Source organism: Mesocricetus auratus, unplaced genomic scaffold, assembly GCF_017639785.1.
Source record: "Mesocricetus auratus isolate SY011 unplaced genomic scaffold, BCM_Maur_2.0 Super-Scaffold_100007, whole genome shotgun sequence".
NCBI lineage: Eukaryota > Metazoa > Chordata > Mammalia > Rodentia > Cricetidae > Mesocricetus > Mesocricetus auratus.
Window position 1 is genome coordinate 44,919,614 of NW_024429191.1, and position 17,740 is coordinate 44,937,353.

At 43.5% G+C, this 17,740-nt stretch overlaps 1 protein-coding gene across 9 annotated transcripts in view; it reads right to left on the minus strand.

Moving 5' to 3' along the window:
• The window catches only part of Dnah9 (dynein axonemal heavy chain 9), a 337,403-nt gene that overhangs the window by 67,260 nt on the left and 252,403 nt on the right, over nucleotides 1-17,740 (minus strand). For all 9 annotated transcript variants that reach the window (XR_005878261.1, XM_040748879.1, XM_040748878.1 and 6 more), the window contains 5 exons: nucleotides 16,986-17,174; nucleotides 13,535-13,770; nucleotides 6,840-6,962; nucleotides 5,103-5,307; nucleotides 2,488-2,652 (listed from right to left, as the gene is read on the minus strand). Coding sequence is in view for 8 of the 9 variants with exons in the window: in XM_040748879.1 (XP_040604813.1) it covers nucleotides 2,488-2,652; nucleotides 5,103-5,307; nucleotides 6,840-6,962; nucleotides 13,535-13,770; nucleotides 16,986-17,174 (918 nt within the window). In the remaining variant the exon portion in view is untranslated. The remainder of the gene's footprint in view (nucleotides 1-2,487; nucleotides 2,653-5,102; nucleotides 5,308-6,839; nucleotides 6,963-13,534; nucleotides 13,771-16,985; nucleotides 17,175-17,740) is intronic.

Consider the following 17,740-nt stretch of genomic DNA (forward strand, 5'->3'; position numbering starts at 1 on the left):
TAAGCTCAGTAGCTGAACCTCAGAAGAACATTAAAAAAATCACATAATTTCAGTCAGTGTCATTACAGATTTAGTTTTCAATGCCCCAACTGCTTAGCACTGCTCATTAATCTGTACGCCGCTAGTCAAGTTTTATTCTAATTTCCCATAAATATTATAAATTTTCACTTCTCACCCAACCTCATATCTCATCATGACTCCCTCACTTGTAGCAGATATAATTGACTCCTGGGTTCCCAAAGTACAGTTACATAATGCTTTTGGTCAAGGAAAGAATGCATATGTAATGGAGAGTCCCATAGTCATTCTGTCCAAAGGTGGCCTAACTGTGTGGGTTTCTATGTAAGTACACTGTCAGAACCTCAAAGTGATACACTTCTCAGAACATACTCTAGATATTAAGCCCCCATGAATGTTTATAGAGACAATTAGAGTCTGTCTCTATTCTCTAATTACCTGTATCTTCTAGTTGCACACATGGACCCACAGACCAATTGTAGGCTCATGTTTGTCCCTTATGCCTTATGACATTGGAAACTGATTCTCCAATTTCCCTTAGACAAGTTTTCATCTACCCCAAAGTAGACATTCTCACCAGCTCCATTGTATTAAATATCTTCTCTCATTGGCATGAATTCAGGGCCTTTCCTCAAATGCCCATCTCCCCTTACAACCCACGCATGCTGCATGTTATATTCCCCAACTGCTATCATTGAATTTAGAATCTGACAGCTGCCAAATAAATATCTACTAAATGAGAAAGAAAAAATCCCTAAAAGGGGGAACAAAATAGATGAGAAAGTTCCATATGATATGTGGCAGGCAGTGGTTCATTGGTTTTAAGGAAAAGAAGAGGAAAGTAAGGATTAAGTGGCAGGAGAGATGGGCAAGGTTGGTTCTACCCTCTGACCTACTCCCTCAATGTGAGCTGGGTCTCTCTGGCCTAGGGCTGTGGACTTTCTACACTTTACAAGCTGCACGGTCCCCTCTAGAGATGCAGCAGCCATGAAAATAGACGGTAAACCTTGGTCACAGAGCAGTCACTGAGCTAGTCTGGATTTCTCAGGGTCATCACAGTTATTCCTCAGTTCACAGTGGGAATGACTTGACCGACTGTGACTTTTCACTTGTTATTTTCAACACTTTGGACAGAACACAGGGCCTTGTGCAGGCAAGGCAAGTGCTCTCCTAATGAGCCACTATAAAGGGAAGCCTTCCCGCCAGCCTGGTTCCAGAGCCGCATCAGTCCCAAATGACACACAGGAGGCTATATTAATTATGAAGCTGTTGGCCTTGCTTGTTTCTTACTGGCTAGCTCTGACTTAAGTATTTATCCCATAATTGTTAATCTAAGTATTTCTCTTACAGGAGAAATTCCCAGGCTTCCTACCCCATGGCGGTTACATCTTGACTCTCTCTGTTTCTCCTTCCCAGTGTCCTCCTGGACTCCTAGTCCCACCTATCTTGGTTCCCTATTGGCCAAAAGTGCTTTATTGACATATACACAGGACTTCCCCCATCAAGCCACCATTCCACCCACTTTTTATTTATTTTTTTCTATTTTGTCCCTACTTGGAACAAAGCCTTTCCTGTTTGGAAGAATCCCAGGAAGGAGGCAGTCAGCACACTCATTTGGAGACATGTTGCTCCTGTGCCCATTGCAGATGTGTGAAGTCCTCATCAGAGCCAGTCTCATGACTGGTCTGATCTGGGCACTGAGGAGATGTAAAAGGCCCATGCAAGGTTGGAGGTTTGGTGGGAAGGATGAAGAGCTGAGTCCACTTTTCATCAAGTCATTTTCTAGTCTCCATGGGGGAAAAAGCCTTCCCAACATGCTATGCAGAGAGGGATCTATGTGCTATAACTGTTTCCCACAATGATACTTTCACTGAGAGCAAGTTTCCTGAATTTCCTGGATGTTGTCAACATTTTTCACCTTAAAATCAGACTTTGAGATGTTTTCTTTTTGTCAGCCAAGTGATTGTTTTAGGACACAATCATATCTGGATTATCAGTTTATACAAATTTGGGGCTATTTCACAAACTAAGGCAATTCTCTGTGGGCACCATTCCCTGCAGAAAGCCAGGGCCCTATTTGTGAAGTGGAAATATCAAAAGTCTTGTAGAAGGTAGAAGCTCTGTAACCTAGGATGGGCAGGGGTCACTCCAGGGTTGTGCCTGGAGTTTTAAAACAACTTTTAGAAAAAGTTTTTAATTTTTCTTTATTCTTGGAATTTCACACATGTATATAATGAACTTGATCATACCCACCCCCTATTTTCCTCCTCCAATACCCTCTATAATACTTTATATCTTTCTTGATAACCCACTACATCCAAGTAGTGCTACCCATGTGTGTGTGTGTGGACTTTTTAGAAGAAACTTGGGAAGATGGAAACAGAAGCCAGATTCAGGCACTAAAAGCAGAGAAGTGGAAACCAAGGGAACATCTGGCCTGGGCCTTCCAGGATTTCAAAGTGTGTGTACCTTATCCTCCACCTCTGCAGCGGTCTGCTTGGTGACCTCCAGGTTCTCCACCAAGGCTGTTTCTCCCAGGAAGTTCCCAGAGGCTGAAGAGAGGCGAGACAGCAGGTTGTCCTCTAAGGTTTTGAGGGTTATTTTGAACCCGTTCTGCTGCTTTGTGAGATCCGACTGTAAATAGCAAGCAAGGGGGTGTCAGGTAGCGATGCCAAAGCATTCTACTCTAGGATAGGTCTGCAGAAACAAATGCTGGAAGGGCCAGAGTCCCTCCCTGCAGAGACAGTGAACCAAAGCTAAAACATCAGAGTGCATTTGACCATGAGCAGAAGTGAGCTGGTGAGTGGGGTCCCGTCTGCAGCTGTGCAGATGGCCACCATGATTCTGGGTGTGAAAATACAAGTAGCCTAACCCAAAACTACTGTTAAAGTTGCAGGTGAATTGAACATGTCCAGACCTTCTCACATCATTGTTCCCAAACAGCAGTCGATGAGTGATCGCTGTAACACATACATTGCAGTAGGTGTTAGATGCAATCTAGTGGTGATTTAAAGTATATGGCAGGATGCGGGCATGTTCTGTGCAAATACCACCCCGTTTTCATAAGAGACTGGAATGTCAGCTGGTCTGGTATCTGAGGGGCTGCAGGATACAATCCCCACTGACTTACAATGGAGACCACGGGCTGGTTTATGCTCTTTCCATGTTAGTAATCTGTGATCCCAGTCCTTACACCTAAGAGTTCTATGCTCTGCTTGGAACAGTGTTAAGGTCACTACATGAAACTTGTGAACAGAGAGTAATGTTGCAGTTCTCACTTCACTAGCATCAGATGAATAGTAAAGAAGTACTTGAAAGACAAGCCCATCTGCCTCAGATAGTTCCAACAAGATCCTAGCTTGAGGTTGGGGTGGGATTGGAATTTGAGCAGCTCTCAGGTCCTTTTTGCTTTGTGATCATCAGGCTGGTATCCTAAAGCACTGAGCACTTTTTATTTGTATGCTGGCAGTTGGGAGTTAGCTCTAGGTGGCTGTAGCATCGTTGACCTGTGAAACCTTTTGATCCCAGTAAGAACAACTTACATATTAGGGCATTTAGCCATGCCAACCATTACTCACTCTTGTTTCTTTTTTAAATTTTAAAAAATTTTTAATCGTGTACATATGTATCTGTATGTACAGATGCTCAAAGAGGCCAGAAAGTATCAGATCTCCTGGGGCTGGAGGTATAGATGGCTGTGAGCTGTCTCATATGGGTGCTGGGGACTGTACTTGGATCCTCCACAAGAGTACTAAGTATTTCTAACAGCTGAGCCATTGCTCAGTATTTTACAAACTCAGACCTCAGTTGAGCCTGAGGCTAGGACTTGCTGTTCTCTTCTGGGAACACTCTGTACCTGGCGGCTTTCAAATCACTTAGGAATTAGCTCAGATGCCAATACCTCATAGAAGCTTTCTGATGACTGTTATTTAAATTAGTATCCCTAAGCTGTGTGCATGATTGGATACACACACACACACGCACACACACTGGCAAGTGGGAGACAGAGGCATGAGGATGGTGAGTTTGAGGCCAGCATGGGACTCATATTTCCATGTTTTCCTTAATTTCGATATTACCTTGTTCCATTTCCTGAAATTTCTTATGAGTAGCTAAAAAGATATTATTTCTTAGTTTGCATTTCTACTTTCCATGTTCCTCAGTTTGGCTATAAGCTCTATAGACCACTGCATGGTCTTCCTTGGGCTCTGTTGGGTCTTACATGCTATAATTTTGTTTGTTGTAGACTTAGATTCCAGAGCATCTGTTGAATAATACATGATGGTTTAGAGGAGAGTCCTGTGGAGCCTTGAACTCAATCTCACATATGCTATGGAAGTCTGGTTTCCCTTCTTGACCTGTATCATCTAATCTAATCACATTTAAAGAGAGGAAGGAAAAGCATGTTCATGCTATGGACTGAACTATGCTCCCCCGAATTTGTATGCTGAGACTCTAATCCCCCAATTGACTATATAGGAAAGTGCTTAGATGTCAGAGGGGAGTCCTTGCTAGATGGGATTAATGTTCCTAGAAGAAACACTCTCCTAGCTCTACACACGTACAAGAGGTTCTGTGAGCAGGCAGCTAGCCAAGAAGGGAAGCCTCACAAGGAATAGCTGTGCCAGCACCATGGTCTTGGGCTCCCAGCCTTCAGAGCTGATAGGATTCAGTTCCTGCTGTTTAAGATGCCTGACCTGTGCCTTGAACTGACACAGCCCCAGCAAGGATTATCCCGTTTCTGTTACCCATGCATAATTTAACCCTACTGAATTCTAGATGTCTCCTTGTGAGTATGTGATAACAGATGCCCACATATCAGAGCCCTGAGCCGGGTCCTGCTCTTGGTGACAGGAATGCCCAGTTTCCCAGCTTTCCTACTTCTGTTCTTCAGCTCACCACATTCCCCCTTTCCCAACAGGGTATTCAGAGGTGACAAGGCAGGGTTTGGACTCATTCAATGACTTGAAGAACCCACTTTGCTGAATCCCAGGAAAAACTCCCCACCCCTGTGCCCACAATGGCTGCACTGCAGGACCTGGCGGGAGAGCATCCCTTCCTTTCTCAGCGATTCTGTGACACACCTTCAGCTGCTCCAGGTCTGGTCTCTCCATGCTGACCACAGCGGCCAGCAGCTGGTCCTCCAGGCCATCCCTGGTCACCGTGAAGTTGATCAGCGTGGCCTGAGCCTGCAGCTCAGGCTGGTAGTGAGGGTTGGCCAGCTTGGTGTGAAGGATGAGCCGGAACTTGGGATTGAATTCACACTCCTTGTCACCAATCTTAATGAATCTGCAACATAGAGGCTCAAATGAAGGCGGGGGGCCTTCAGGTATAATCTCAGACTTTTTTAAAAAATAAGAACATATTCAACAGTATTAGCATATCATATTTTCTCCTAATTATGTCTAACAATTACCTAGGACTTGTCTTTGCCTTATTGTTGGGAACAGGTTGGGAAGATTAAGTCTTGTCTCAGAGTCACTATTTTTCATTTTACACTATGAAACTCTAGGTAGAGCTGTTCCTACTGTATGAGTATAGATTCAGAAGCTATGGAAATGTTCCAGCAGATGGCAGCACAGAGTGTGATGCAAGAGACATCTGCTTGCAGTTGGCAGGAAGATCTTCCTAGGTATACCAGAGAGCTTCGTTTTTCTCAGCAAGAAACAGTTTGATGGGAAAAAATAATTAAGAAGCAGGTACAGCCTAAAACACAGGAGGGTAACTAGGGGACTGAGCAACTGATAAGGCTCCTGCTAGGCCTGGATATGGCTTGTCTCCAAAGATGATCCATGTACTGGAAGCTTGCTATTATGTATGAGAGAAAGAGATAGAGAGAGAGAGAGGGAGGGAGGGAAGGAGGGAGGGAAGGAGGGAAGGAGGGAGGGAGGGAGACAGAGAGACAGAGACAGAGAGAGAGGGAGCACACCTGCCTGCATCTCTCTCTCTCTCTCTCTCTCTCTCTCTCTCTCTCTGTGTATGTGTGTGTGTTTGAGAGGTGGAGCCTGGTGAAAGTTAATTGGAAGGGGTTAATGCTATCTTTTGGGAGGGAGCTGGGTCTAGCAGGAGTGGATTAGTCTCTGATAGAGTAAGCCCAGACCCTCCACAATCTCATGCTCCATGTCTGACTATGTGGTTCCCACCTCATATTCTCTCACCACGATGCCATCTGTTGTGTTGTGATAGTATAAAAAGACTCTTATTGGGTGTAGCTGGTCAATCTTGGACTTTCTTTTTCCAAAATCATGAATTATACAAATGAATTTTCTTAATAAACTACCTAGCCTTGACTATTTTGCTATAGTAACAGAGAACAGTAAGGATGGCCCCATGTTAGTTAGCATTTCCATCATGTGAGATGGGAGCCCTTCCACTTCTCGCTTTCCCATTCCCATCAATCACCTCTTTCTGCCCTGTATGTGCTAAGCCTTCAAAGTCACAAAGGGCCATCAAACTGACAAGGAGCTGAGTTCTGAGCCTCACACATCTGGTTTGAATAAAACATTGGCCTTAGAAGTCTGTCTGCTTTTGACCATTTCCCCTTAGGGCTCCTCTCACATTGTACACTGTGGCCACTGCCCAGAAGTCTCTCCAGAATCCAAGGGCAATGAAATGGGCTGCTGGTAGAGGAGAGGAATGTCAGCCAGCTGCAGAGTGCTCCCTCATCTGAGCCAAGGGGAAGATGTCTAGAGGGGTCTCTCCACAGCACTAACCAGGGCAGTGGACCAGTACCGCACACAGGGCAGCTGTGCATTGGAGAAGAGGTTCTAGAGGGGCCTCTCCAGAGCGTTAACTAGGGCAGCTGTGCACTGGCATCTCACCGTCCTTTCTTAATGACTTCTCTCCCAAGCAGAGGTCCCAGGACAGGATCAATGGACTCCTCGAGGTTCTCAATCAGCACCACATCTCCAGCTTCCAGGGCACACTCTATGGTCTGAAGGCAGCTGGGGAGCAAGTTAGAGAGTGTGAGTCCGTAAACGCATGGATCCGAGGCGGTGTAACAAGACCACCATGCCTCAGAGGGAAGCACAGTGCTAGGTGGGGAGGCACAGCTTCTAGAAATATCTTCAGCTATTACACTTTTCTCTATTTTAAAATGATATTTCTGAGATTTATTAGACTTTTTACTACAGATTGTATGCAAACATAACACTATTTCATGTAAAATGTAATAGAGCACTTGTTTTTGTTTCCAATGGAGCCCCAAGCCAATAGAAATGACAAAATAAAAACAATATGAAAATTAGCCACAGTCTATTATATGTAATTCAGTGTTTATTATGGACGTCTGATTGTTTGGGTGGTTCTTTGGTATTGGGGGATTGGCTTGGGGCTCCATTGGAAACAAAAACAAATGCTCTATTACACTTTACATGAAATGGTGTTATGTTTGCATACAATCTGCAGTCATCCTCCCATGCATTTTTATCTATAATATTTGATTCAGAGAAATGCAGTGTAATGGTGGCTGTATAGGATTATTTATGACAAGAGGGAAAGTCTGCATGTTTTGTACAGATGCAATTGTTGCCAAGTATATGGTTGGCTCTCTGTGCAATTTGGTATGGAGAGCTGACCACATTACATTCTCAATTTTAGTTTTCATGTTATTGAATTCATATGGCACTTTTGCTTTATAACATAGTATTTTTAACATAAAATATAGCATTTTCTCAAAGCATTGAATATTCTTCTAAAGCAAGTTTTTACACATGTAAAGTAAAAGTCATTATACTTAAGAACAGATTTTATCCACTTTATGAGAACACTAAAATGGCACGTGGTGTATCCCTTTAGTACACAGTACAAGTTAACATATGTCACCAGTTAACCCACAAATAGTTGCTTTTAAGTTTCACTCTTAGAGTCCTGTAAGTATTGCAGCTCTGAAGGGAAAGGCTTCCCCAACAGAAGTGCTGTCTGCTCTAGTAAGGAAGGTTTCCCAAGGCAAGTGTCATGGCTCTGAAGAGAAAGGTATCCTAGCAATTGGGAACCAAGGAATACCACAAAGTCATACTACACAACAAACCTCTCACAAGGGATTTATTGGGAGGGAAAATTCAAGAGGGTGTCTCTGTTAGGTGAGAAGCTGCAGAGAACTGAGCAGAAGGCAGCATTTACACAGAATTTCTTGGGGGCTGGAGCTTTCTAGGATGACCCAGGATTGGAGGGATTATTTTGTGACCTGATCATGTGGAAAGCTCAGGCATTGGTGAAATTATGTTTCTTGGCCCTGGTCTTGTAGTCATGCCAGGGTCAGGGTGTTCTTTCCTTGGCCTCTTTACCCTACAAGTCCTAGGAAACAAATATTATTTTAAAAGATTTGTTTTTGTTATTTGCATGTTGTGTTTGCTTTTGTATGAGTGGAGGCCGAAAGAAGAGGAATCAAATCCATTGGTACTGGAGTTACAGATGGTATGTTAGCTGTGGGTGCTGGTAATTGTACTTGGCTCTTCTGGAAGACCAGCAATGGCTCTCTGGTCTTCCTAAAAGCCACCCCCCTGGATTCTTCCCTCCCAATAAATTCATTGTATGAGGTTTGTTGTGCAGTGTGACTTTGTGGTATTCATCGGCTCCCAACTCCCAACCTCTCCCTTCAGAGCTGTAACACTTTGGGGAAACCTTCCTCCACCAGAGCAGAGCTGCAATACTTGCAGTGGGGAAACTTTTCCCCCACCCCAGAGAAGAGCTGTAACACTTCTGTTGGGGAAGCCTTTGCCCTCACAGCTGTAACACTTACAGAACCCACATAGTAGAAAGAGAGCACTGGCTCCCACATGTTGTCCTCTGACCCCTACACATGTGCTGTGGCACATTTACCCACAGTCCTAAGTAACTAAATATCAAAGCAAAGTATTGAAAAGGGACCTCAAGTCTTAGGCCTGGACATTTCCAAGGGAGGTATGTGACTTGCTTTTTGTATCTGAGCCATAGAGACAGGCTTGGGCTCCTTTGTACTGAGGGTGGCTGGAGTCCCTAGTTTGAGAAGATTATTCTAAATTTAATGTAGCAACTATACATGGCCTCCATTTAGGCTATATTTTAAGTGCTACAGATCAAAATGATTCTATAAAATGCAGAAATGGTAATGGGTCACCAAACTAAGCAGGGAACCATTACAAATGTCCACTTCTACTGGATGACCCGAGACAAGCTAAGACAAGTAATATCGTACACAGGATCCCTTCAGAGTGTGTATTCAGGATACATTAAGACCTTCATGAAAAGCTGGGCTGTTGGTCAGTGATAGAGTGTTTGCTTAGCATGTGTGAAGCAATGGGGTTCATCTCTACTACAACATAAACAGGGCATTGTGCTTTACTCCTATAGTCCTAGCATTAGAGTAGTGGAGGGAGGAGCATCAGAAGTTCAAGGCCAGCCTGGGATATCTAAGACCCTGTCTCAAAGAAAAGAAAATAACTCCAAAAGAACTCCATAATTATCAACATGTTCTCATTTGACATTGTACCAGACATAGCAATAATGTCTTGAAAGGTCCCCGATTTCTAGTGTCATTGCCGAACAGTTGAAAACACGTTCAAGAGTGTCTTTCCACATCAACCAGCTTTCAGGGAGTTCAGACTGGACTATGGTTTGTGTGATGATGCAGATCAAAGCAGGGATGCAGGGCGGTACTGTGTGCATGCAGACAAGGCAACAAGAGATGACTGTAAGGCAGTGCTGAATTTCCAGCCACTGTTTTGACCATTCTTGTATCTCAACTCTGGCATTGAAGCTTTGCTAGTTGGAAAGGCTACAGAGCCAATTATACCATCTGGGGTACATTTTATACATGACAGGATCTGTTTACTTTCTGTTGTTTGGACTGAAGACGGGGGATTCAGACAATCAAGAAAACCCATCTTGTCCCATCTTTCCAGAGAACTTTAGGACTAACACATGGATCTGGAAAACACTCAAGACACAGGCAAGGTAGTGCCTTCACACCTGGTGGGTCCCTCAGAAGAAAGCCCTGGTAGCTTACCATAAAGACTACATGGACCATGGTTTAGGATGCTTGGGCCATTAAACTCTCATGGCTCTCCTTCAGGGTACTATCTATCCTCTACGACTGTCAGTAGTTCCTGGCCCTCTTACCCTATAGGCACGTTTCCAAGACAATCTCTTCTCAAAGCTGAGGGACAACCTGGCAAGTAATTTTTTTCCCTCACAGGAGAAAGGAACAGATCCATGGTGGTGCTTGGAGCTGCAGCTTAGAACTCAATTTCTTCCCATTGATTCCTATGGGTATGGAAGCACTTTGCAGCCACTCTGAAGCTAGAGGTCAGCCTTGACTTAGGCCATTTTTCATTTCACACAGCCTCACCTAGTGACTTCCTATTTATCACTGCCAACCGCATCTGTGGGCAGAGGCTCCCCTTCTGCGATCTTTTCTTAAGGTCACATAGTAGTCTGGTCTAGTTACTTCTTCCTGACATTTGTTTTAACCCAGAAAGGTACATGGGGATTCTCCTTTGTCAATCTATGTGTCCAGTGAGAATGGAGTAATATGTGCCAGTCAGGATGGCTTCTGTGGATCTCTGTATGAGCCTGCTGGTCTATGTTGAACATCATAAAAATTAAGATGTAGAGGAAGGAGAAGCTGATACCTTACTTAGTTGCCAAGTTGGGTCAAACATTAGCACCATACCTGTCAGCTTCCTGAAGAGTATCATGGGAACTGACAGCAAAGTCCAAGAGCCCAAGAACCCATGAGCCAACCTGAACAGAGTGAACTTACTACAGTGAGGAGGTTGCCCTCCTCCATCAAGGGATAGTCCTGACTGCTGCTGGCCTGATCTTAGTGTGCCTCTAGGCCTGATCTGGATCCAGGGAAAAAGATCTATTTTGATTTGTGGGTACCATCCATCAGGGGAAGCCTATAGTGAGGAGCTTGAGGCAACTGATTAAGATGCATTCATGGCTACGATCAGTTAGTGTCGTAGTCAATGTTTTATCACTGTGAAGAGACACCATGACCACAGCAATTTTTACAAAGGAAAACATTTAATTGGGGATGCCTTACAGTTCAGCAGTTTAGTCCATTATCATCATGATGGGATGCATGGGAACATGCAAACAGTTGTGGTGCTAGGGAGGTACCTGAGAGTCTTACATCTAGGTCAACAGAGAGCAGGAAGACAGAGTGAATCACTGGATCTGTCTTGAGCTTCTGAAACCTCAAAGTCCACCCTCAGTGACACTCTTTCTGTAATAAGGCTACACCTACTCCAACCAGGCCTTATGTCCTAATCTTTCAAGTAATGCCACTCCCTATGAGCCTGTGGGGGCCATTTTCATTCAAACTTCCACATTCCACTCCCTGATCTCCATAGGCCATATCATAATATATATAGTTCAATTTCAAAAGTCCTCACAATCGGTCACAGTCTCAACACTGCTCAAAAGACCACAGTTCAAAGTCTCTGAGGCTCAGGGCAGTCTCTTAACTATAACCCCCTAAAATAAAAATGAAAAAGATCACATATTTCCAAAATAAAGTGGCACAGGATATATGTTACCATTCCAAAAGGGAGGAAAGGGAGCATAATGAGGAAATACTGGACCAAAGAAAGACCAAAAAACAGCTGAGGAAACTCCAAACGTTGCATTCTCCATGTCTGATGTTAAAGCTTTCTTCAGATCTCCAACTCCTTTGAGTTTTGTTGATTGAAACATATTTCTCTCATCCTGTTAGCACCTCTGCTTGAGGTATTCTATAACTTTGGCATCTCCAACATCTTAGGGTCTCCAACAAAATGCAGGCTTGATCTTCACAGCTTCACTCAATTGCTTCTCTGAGCCTCCATGCAGGGACACCTCTGACACATACCTAGCTTCAGTGGCTTTCCTTAGTCTTAGGAGGATAGTTCCTAATTCCTTTCTTGTATCCTTGACTCTAAAGCCGGGACTACTGGCTGAAGTTGCCAAGTTCTTCTGTTTGCTAGGGCTGGAACATGGCCCCCTCATTCAAATACATTTCATCAGCTTTCTGATTCAATGTTTTCCTTCACTTCCTAAGCTTGGCTGCCCTAGAAGTTATTCTGTAGACCATGATGACCCTGAACTCAGAAATCTGCCTGCCTCTGCATAGGGAGTATGCACTGCATAGGGCGTCTTGTCCAGAGGTCACCACTCCCTTTATTCCATTTAGCAGCAGGCTTTTCTTTAATCTCTTTGTCTCCTTGAACACAGGACTTCCTGCAGCTTCCTTTCTTCTAAAACTACATTTTCTATTTTCCCTTGCTCTGCCTGCTCCTTTTCATTGTGTCTGTGTAAGAGTGGTCACTAATAACCATTCAACATAGTCAGTGCTAGGCTGTATTGAAACCTCCTCGCCCTTGTTGTTAACTTAAAACTCTTCAATTTAGCCTTAGGCAGACTTTTTGGACAATGGCAGAAAACAACCACATTCATCACCAAAATATCACAAGAATGGTCTATAGTCCACATTCTAATATTCTTCTCATCTGAAACCTCTTGAGCCCAGCCCCCATACTTCAAATCACTTTCAGCACCACTGTCTTCCATGTTCCTACTGCTTAAAGCATTCCCATGCTTTCCTAAACCAAAGTCCCAAAGTCTACATCCCTCTGAAAAAAAGCACAGTCAGGCCTATCACAGTAATTCCAAAGTCCTTGGAACATACATCTGTCTTAGTCAATGTTCTATTGCTGGGGAAAAGACACCATCACCATAGCAACTTTTATAAAGGAAAACATTTAATTAAGACTGGCTTATAGTTCAGAGGTTTAGTCAGTTATCATCATGATGGGAAACATGGCTGCATGCATACAGACATGGTACTAGAGAGGTAGCTGAGAGTCCTACATATGGATTGACAGACAGCAGGAAGAGAGTTTGAGCCACTGGGCCTGGATTGAGTTTCCAAAACCTCAAAACCCGCCCCCAGTGATGCACTTCCTCCAATAAAGCCACACCTACTCCAACAAGGTCACACATCCTATTCCTTCAAATTCTCTATGAGCCTTTGGGGACAATTTCCATTCAAACTACCACAGTTAGATTTCTCCATTTTATACAGTTCAGAACCCAAGCCTAGAGAATAGTGCTACCTAATTTTAGGGTGGATCTTCTCACTTGAATCACATTAATCAAGGGCCAGAAACTAACCTAGTCAAGATGATTCCCAACAGACAAGCCCAGAAGTTTATCTTCTAGGTGATTATGATACTGTCTACTTGATGCAATGGTCAGAAGAAACAGGGTTTCTGCTTCCTTAAACACCATTTCTTTGTGTTGGAGAACCTTTGAATTCTTTTCTTCCTAACACGTGTATAATAAATAATGAACTACAGCCATCCTACTGAGCTGGTAACCAAGTATCCTGTTGAAATACTTCCTAAATTGAGAGGAAAACCCACAAGAAATCAGGAGGATTGCCTGATGGAGATGCCAGAAGACAAAAAAGCCACTAGCGCTTAAGTCTACTCTATGGAATGTTTCCTTCTTAGACAAACAACAACAGTGTCAATTTGTGTGCCTAGCCACCTACCCTTTCTGGCCGATCTGGGTGACTCGGAGTTCATCTCCATACTTGTTCTTGATCCACTTGATGCCTTGCAGTTGAGGGTCCACCATGAGCGGCCAGCGCTCACAGTTGATGAGGATGGTGGCATTCTCCATGGACATGCGGTCAGCAGGGAGACCCTCATTCTGCCAGGCAGCCATATCAGCATCATCAGTCAGCATCCTCAAGGGGTCCAGGGTTGAGGTGGTTGGGATGGGAACCTGATGAAGAGGTGACAGGCACACTCTGAATAAAAAACTCCATCTCTGTGTGGGAGAATCTACAGTATCTCACTGCATAACATAACCCCTTTAAAAGCAACTGACAGGTTCCTGGAGAGCACTTTCTGGCTGTGTGATTGTTGACAAAAGCAGCGTGATAGATGAACAATAGAAATCCATCCTCGAACCAACTCTTTTCTCTTCATTATATCCATCTTAATCAAATACCCTCTATAGCTTATTTATGTCTTTTTTAAAAGTAATTACTCATTGCTTGTGGGTGTGCACATGCTATGGCGTGTGTGTGGAAGTCAGAGTGTAATGTGGGGGACTTGGCTCTCTCCCTCTACTATGTGGGTCACCATGATCTAACTCAGGTAGTTCAGCTTGGAGACTGAGCTATCTTGCCAGCCTGATCATTTATATCTTTATCTATAATATCCATAACTGTGTGGACATTTACTTCTCTGCCATTTTCTCTATTTCCTACATCAGTTTTCTTGTGGAAGTACTAGCACACACAGACCACTTTCTCCTCTCATCTGTTTTACCAGTTTGCAAATGGCTGAGGTTATGTCCTTTCCCCTACCTTAATCTTTCCTCCTCAAGGTTGCTCACAAGTCCTCCCCCTCCAGCAAGCATACTTGCTACGGCTTGCTAGGGAACTCACTCCAGCCCAGAGGACACTACCCATGTCCCTCTGTGTATCCCAGAGCTAGAAAATCCTTTCTGTGTTTCTATTTTGGCCTCTCTCAGCTCATCTAATTCTATAAACAGTATTTTTATTGACTTATATACTTTACAAAAGAGGTAAGCTTTACACAATGTAAAACGCGCCACTGTAAGGTGTACAAGTTTGGTGGGGGATAGCATATTCTCAGTGTTGTGCAGTTTTCAATCTGGTCCATCTACTCCTAAGTATTTTCATGCCCCAAAGAAAGCCACATGATCATAAAAATCCCTCCCTGTGTCTCTGCCACAAGCCCCTGGCAATCACTAACATGCTTTCAGTCTCTATAGATTTTCTTACATTAGATATTTAATAAAAATGGGATCATGCAAGATGTGACCTTTTGTGTCCGGCCACTTCCATTTAGTATAATGATTTTGAGGTTGAGACTTACACCCTTTAAAGATTCAACAGTCTTTGCAGCTTGATTTGCTCAGGTATCTCAGGAAAACTATAAACCTTTCCAAACTCCTTTTCTTTTAGGCATGTTCAAGTGGTAGTCCTTAGGTCACATGATCCCCAGGACAGCTGTGAATATCGTCTCACAAAAATCAACTTACTTAAAACATTATGATTTTTTGATAATTCAATCATATGGTTCTAAGAGTGTGACATTTACTGGTGAGAACATCATGCTACAATGTGAAAGGTTAAACAAGTTTAAATGAAGGAAACCATCATGCACTAGCTCTCTCTCTCTCTCATCTTGACTATGTGGCTCAGGCTGACCTTGAACTCATAATCCTGTTATCTCAGTTTCCTGATGGCTGTAATTACATCTACATTTTATATATACATACATATATATATATATATATGACACTATGCCCAGTTTGAAACACATTTCTGATTTCAGGATAAGAATACTGAATTCCCTTGTGGTGGAGGCTGAGGCAGTAGGATTGTGATTTTGAGGTAGGCCTGAGATATATAAAGAAAATAAAATAAAACAAAATAAAAACAGAAATGTGTTTTGTCATGTTTTCTTTATAATCTCATGAACAAAACATTATTCTGGGTTTCATAGACTTTACCAGAGATTGCTTGCTGTGGTTTGAATGTGTTTCCCTAAATTTTGGAATTGAAAACTCAATCCCCAGTGGCAGGTCATTGTGGGTCTGCACTGTAAATGGCTCCATTGATACCATGGGACGGAATTAGTTCCTGTTGAGTGGGTCACAGGGGTGACTTTAGTCTCATCTCTCTCTTTCTCTCTGGCTTTCACTTTTTCTTTCTCTTCTGCCTTCTGGCATGGGATGCCAAAGTACTGAGGTTCATAGCAGACCCGCAAGACTTCAGCATCATGAGTCAAGTAAATATCAGTTCTTTATTGATTAGCTGCTCTCCAGCACTCTGTTTCTGCACCAGACAAAGACTAAGACTCTGGTAAAGGAGTCTATGGCTCAAGAATGCTTATGCATCTCAGACAAGTCCAACCCCACTATGATGCTAAGAGCCAGGCATCCTCTCTGTTGATAGTTCTTCCATCCAAATCACAGCTCAACGAGTGCTGTTAGTTCAAATAGTTAACACAACTAGTATCACTAGTTACTGCTGAACTAGTATCCATGTTATTCCGAGTACTCTAGCCATTTTAAACCAGTCCATCAAATCATCACATGACTAGAATTTTATGAGCAGATCTGGGAAAACTTAGGCATCACTATACAAACTCATTTGCATTCTAGGCCTGTAGTTATGGGTGGAGGGTACCTCAGGGTACAATGTGAATTGTACTCTCTCTTTCTGCAGCTGAAGTCTATGGACCTGATCATCCCCACTGGACTATGAATGTGCTGAAGCCATCATGGCCTGCCATGTCTTTTGTATTCCATCAACATGGCATGTAGGATACTCTGAATTTTTGTTTAGTGTTTGGAAAATGATGTGCCTGAGTGGTAAGAATGCACCAAGGCAATGTTAAGGCCTAGGTAAGGCTTGAAATCTCCTTTACTCAAAGCAGCCTGCACCCTCCTCCCCCATTTCATTATTTTGATATACATAGGAAGTGTCTGGGAGTAGTTACACGGACAGGTGCATGCCCCTCTGCACCATTGAAGAGCACCTGAGCATTGGTGGACTAGGTTGCTTTTATCGCTGTGTTTCTGAACCATGGGTATAAACTGTATGGTTTTGGGACCCAAAGACAAAAGGAACTTCCCCCACTGTTCCTATGATGTCCCCTGGAACAGAGAGGTCTTTTGGTGTCTCCCAGGTTTTACCACTTGGAAATGAGTCAGGAGGTAGAGCTCATCAAAGAACCAGAGCATGGAGTTCCCATGAGAACCCCATTAAGGCATGGGACCAGAGGACCATAATGCCCGGCAGTGTAGAGGATATGATCGTGGATGTCTCATGCCTGATGCTCATGTGGGAGTGTCAGTGCATATTCAAGGAGTACTGGAAGGTTTGGGTTATGATGGTCATATGATCTCAATGGTACACACAGGATGGCATAGTCAGGACAAATCCAGGGCATACATACTTTCAACTGGCTCAGATAGGGTTTCCAGGTCCCATCCATGAGGCTCTTTCGGTATTTTTTGGTAAAGAAGCCCAAGTAGGAAATGAAAGCTGTAGTAAGAAGAATGTCTCCACATAACGTCCTTTCCTGCTGTTTGAAGTTCTGCACAGCCTCTGCCCACCTGATGTTTTCGGAAGCAAGTCCTCCAACCTACCATTTAAAGGACGGAAAGGAGAGAGGAACATCAGATGGAACACACAGAGCTGTGTATTTAGTCAAGGAGATCGCATGTCATATGTTCACGACAAGAAGTCCCAGTAAATCACTGTGCATCATTTTCCATCATAAGTCATGTCCTGGCTTCAGGTGACACCCCAGTACACAAGCCCCTGTTCTTAGTTGTCCATCACATGTCCTGTGGGATGATAATCAGTTCTGGATGCAGGCTGCAGGACTGTGGCCTTTCTATATGGGGAGACAGCTAGCTATACCAATTCCATGGGTTGTTGTGAGGACCGAATATGTTCATGTGTGTCACTACTCAGAATAGTGCCTGGTTTCTTTCTCCTCCATAAATGCTGGAGATAATGGAAATAAAGTCAAGTCCATGTGCCCTAAATAATTTTCCAGTAGGTGGGACGAGAGAGGTGAATTAAGGCAGTGATAGGAGTATACATGTGAGTGTGTACAAAGCAGCAGAGACTACAGAGCGCATCTCAACTGGCCTGGCTCATATTTGGAAGATACTTCTCCTTCTGGGAGAATACTTGTATGTT